General features: G+C 40.3%; 1 protein-coding gene across 1 annotated transcript; it reads left to right on the top strand.

The window, feature by feature from the left end:
• The first annotated feature begins 1,584 nt into the window (after window positions 1–1,584).
• Window positions 1,585–2,551, top strand: LOC101275033 (olfactory receptor 51I2-like). The gene is given in 3 exon segments (XM_012536520.2): window positions 1,585–1,713; window positions 1,716–2,310; window positions 2,313–2,551. Coding segments are annotated over 3 exon segments (963 nt in total).
• Window positions 2,552–4,691: the final 2,140 nt, after the last annotated feature.

Genomic DNA, 4,691 nt, shown 5'->3' on the forward strand with positions numbered 1-4,691 from the left:
TAAAGAATACTGAGCAAGCGTTAGTCCGTTACGTGATAAGGGTGGAGAGCTAGGCAGATACAAGATGCTAGGGGTTGGGAGGGATAAACTGGGAGATTGGCACTGACATATACGCACTACTGTATATAAAATAGATAACTAATAAGAACCCTAATAGCACAGGGAACTCTACTCAATACTCTGTAATAGCTTATATGGGAAAAGAATCCAAAAAAAAAAAAAAAAGAGTGGACATATGTATATGTATAACTGATTCACTTTGCTGTACACCTGAAACTAACACAACATTGTAAATCAACTATACTCCAATTAAATTTTTTTTAAAAAAATGATGGGTCAATATCATCATATGTCATCATATCACAAGCATTTTATCAGAGTGCACTGGGGAATGATTGAAGGGTGTTAAGCAAGGGAGTAACATAAACCAGTCTCTTCCCTGAGCCTCAGTTACATCATCCCTAAAGTAGGTATAGTAATCCCTTCGGGGTCTACATCACAGGATAATCGTGAAGATTAAAGGAATAATATACAGTGAAAGATTTAGAGATATACAACATGTTAGACAATAACAACAAAAATCATGTCTGTGGTGCTTTGCATTTAAGACAATTTTTCACATACTTTGTCTCATTTAAAGAAGAAGTCACAGAAAAGAATATTGGATTTGGAATGAGAGAGACTCAGATTGAACATCCAGGACTACAATATATGAGCCGTTCATTCAGAAGTCAGCCACTAGAGTTGAGTCTCAGTTTCCTCATCTGTATAATAGGAGGGGGAAGACGGCCTTGTCCAAAGTCTCTGTTGATTCTGAGATGGAGAAATTCAGTCAAAAATGCTTAAGTGCAAATCAATTTATTATACTCAAAAATGTATCATACAAAAGTCAAGAGCAAGAAAAACATGTGACCTTAGGAAGTGGTTTCAGGAAGTGCAAAGCCATCTCCATGGGGGAAAAAAAGCAGCTTCTCACTCTTTCAGACACTCTTTCTATGGGACTACAGGAACTCTCATCTTTGTCTCTTTCTGCATATCTGATTCAATGATCCTTATCTCTCTCCAAACAGGTATTCTCCTTTTCTCCCTATGCACATGGAAATAACACATCCTCAATCTGGCCAACAAGTAGACAATGACCAGTTTCTCTGAACTCTAATCACTGTTTCCTGCAGAGAAATTTCATTTCGTCAGTCATACCAGAGCTCAATGTTAAGGATGATGAACTTTTGCAGGATAGATAAGATTATGTAATAGTGACATGACTCTTAGGGCCCAGTACTGTGGCTGAGAGGGAACAGCCTTAAAAAGAAATTTATGATTTTTATAATAAAGTGAGAGAATCTAGGTAAATGCATTAGCATAGTATATGAAATATAATATAATAGGGAGTCAGTGAAGATTTAAATTGTTATCATTATTAGGTTTTAAACATATTGGTGAATAGTATAACCAGTTATAGAATTGATTTTTAGAATTGGGACTCAATACTAGATTTTTCTTTCCTATCATCCTGGATTCTCTAAGTGTCTACCCAGATTGAAGAGATCACATCTTTCTGGAGACCTCATCTATCCCACAAGGATGCTCCCTTCCCGGTCCTTTGGCAACATCTCCTTCTTCCAGCCACCTGCTTTCCTGATGATTGGCATTCCAGGGCTGGAGGTTGTTCATGGCTGGATCTCCATCCCCTTCTCCTCCATGTACAGAGCAGCCCAGCCCTCACTGGAAACTGCCTGATCCTCTTGGCTGTGAGGAGGACCCCCAAACTGCACCAGCCCATGTACTACTTCCTGTCCATACTGCTGGTCACCGTTGTGGGCCTCACCCTGTCCACAATGCCCACCACCCTGGCTGTGTTCTCGTTTGACCATTAGCTCATTGGCTTCAATGCCTGCTTGGTCCAAATGTTCTTCCTCCACTCTTTCTCCATGGTGGAGTCCTCAGTGCTCCTGGCCATGTCATTTGACCACTTTGTGGCCATCTCCAACCCCCTGCGCTATGCAGCTGTCCTCACAAACAATGTCATCATCAGGATGGGGCTGGCCATTGTGGCCTGTGCTACCCTGTCTCTCTTCCCAGGACCATTCCTACTTAAATGTCTGAACTTCTGCCCTAATAAGACCCTCTTATCCCATTCATTCTGTTTCCATCCTGATGTGATGAGAAGAGCCTGTGCTGACATTACCATAAATATCCTCTATGGGTTCTATGTGGTACTGTCCCCTGGGGGCATAGATTCCCTTCTCATTGTCCTATCCTACACTCTCATCCTGCCCACGGTCCTGGGGCTGGCCTCTCCCAGGGAGCTCATCGGGCCCTCAACACCTGTGTCTCCCATATCCTGGCTGTCTTTGTCTTCTTTATTCCAGGTATCACCATGTCCATGATCCACCATTTTGGGAGGCACATGCTCCCCATTGTACATGCCTTTGTTGCCTATGTGTATCTGCTGGTGCCCCCTGTGCTCAACCCCATCGTCTACAATGTCAAGTCCAAGCCCATCAGGGAGGCCATGCTCAGGGTCCTGAGGGGGAAATACCAAGGCTGATGTAATTATGAAATATCGCAGGGTCTGGGTATCAAAAAAGACACTTTCTATAGCCTCATAGGAACCTGCTACCCTCAGCAAACACTGAAAATTCCTAGTCTATGCTAATACAGTGGGAAGACCATCAGGCTTCTTCACGATACAAATGGATGTTCACCATTTACTTTGTACTAGAAGCAATGCTGTGGATTAAAGACTGAGAAATATGTTAAATATGGTCATTTCTTTATAGAAACTCACAATCTTGTGCCAGGATAAAGGCATGTAAATACACAATTAGACTGTAGACTTATACATACCATAATAAAGTTCAGTGCAAGAGATTACTAGGGACTGCAAATCCGTTCTTGCCAGAACTGTCCTGGGAAGATCGGACAAACCTCTACAAAGGGGAGAATGTTTTTATTTCATCTTGAAAAAATATATAGGGTTTTTCTAGGCAAATTATGAATTAACAAAGAGGAAAATCTAGGGCAAAAACACATGAAAAAGGCATTTTTAATTTTTTCATGAAGTTTTATTGAATAAGTGAATAAATAAATGTGTTGATCCTGTGATATGGTACCACCCACCTCAGCGCTAACTCTTCTTATAACCCCTCTCGGGAATGTCCTTTTCTCCAAGAGACCCCCTTGCTTGACAGATTCCATAATGAAGTCTGACACTGACAATTGCATCCTCTTCTATAACCCCATTTCAGATCTGCTCCAGATTATCCACACCCTCATTCTTCAACTTTGTTAGAGTTAAAAACCCTACATCCTTGTTGGCTCCCTTAGGAAGGGAAATGGCAAGTTCTGCATCAGCTTCATTCCCTTTGGATCAAATCTAAGATGAAAAGCTGAGTTGCCAGGGGAGCGGACAAGAAGTTTGAAAGTACTTTGTTTAAGAGATGAACAATGAGTATCAACTCTGAAAGCCTAAACCAATGTTATAATATAATCCTTTCCCAAGTTCAGATCTGCCTATGTCAAGAAGGCCAAAAAAAAAAAAAGAAGGCGGCCAGACATAGTGGAAGGCAATGACTCTTCACATGTATGTCTATTGCATCCAAGAGAGTCTTATCTCAATGTAATTAAAGGAGTGATATAAGATACCTTATTATCTTAAATAGATACAACTCAGAGGTCTCACTCAAACCTTTCTGAACTGGAAATGGTCCAGTTCTAAAGGTCTTTCAAGAAGTCTGGGAACATTGAACAGGGAATACTTCTTTTGGCCTGACAAATCATAAACAGCTTCATTTAATAATGTGTTACTAAGAAGAAAAATGGCAAAAATCAAATCAGACAACAGAAATAGAGTGAAACAGAGGCTTTAAAAGTACATAAAATCAATGAGAGACACCAAGTAAAGTAGCTGAATAATATGGTATGTGGAAAAATTAGAGATATTATACTGGAAAAGTAAGATGGGAACAGGTATAAAAGGGGAAAGGAGGCTACTGTCATTCTGAGAAGTGCAAATTTTTATGGGAAGTAATAAAAGATCTCTGATGATTTTTAAGCAGGGAAGTTAATCAGAGTTGTGTTTGGAAAAATTCCTATAAGCTATGTGGGATTTAGGACTGATGCAAAAGATGTTTAAGGCAAGGAGACCAGTGTGGAGGTTTTGACAAGTGTCCAGGCAACAGGGGAGTATCTTGACTAGAGAATAGCTAGTCAGAATTGAGAACACAAGACATGTTTACAAATCATTTCTAGGTAAAACCTAAAAAAATGAATAAGGGACTTGCAGACTGAAATTCCATATTATGCAGACTTCTCTAGGGCCCAACAAAGGTCCAATAGCTGAGATGGTGGGGCCAGAGACGAGAATATCCAAATAAAGGAAATGGGGACGGTAAAATGATGCCCATGTAAAACGTATATGATGAAGGTCTTTAAACATACCCTAACTTCTAGCCAAATCTCCTACAAGAGGCAGCCTTTTCCTCTTATCCTAGTTCTTAACTCCAGGCTCTTCTGGATGACCCAGTAAGTATTTATGAAGTAAATGACCGGATATAGTTTTGTCTCTGTATCTGGCATTTAGTACTTATTGAGAAAGACAAGAAGGTGGTGGTGGTGGTGATGTGGTTGTGGATGTGTGTGTGGATGTGTGTTTGTATTTACATTCACCAAATGGTTAATGCATTTAG

Source organism: Orcinus orca, chromosome 8, assembly GCF_937001465.1.
Source record: "Orcinus orca chromosome 8, mOrcOrc1.1, whole genome shotgun sequence".
Taxonomy (NCBI): domain Eukaryota; kingdom Metazoa; phylum Chordata; class Mammalia; order Artiodactyla; family Delphinidae; genus Orcinus; species Orcinus orca.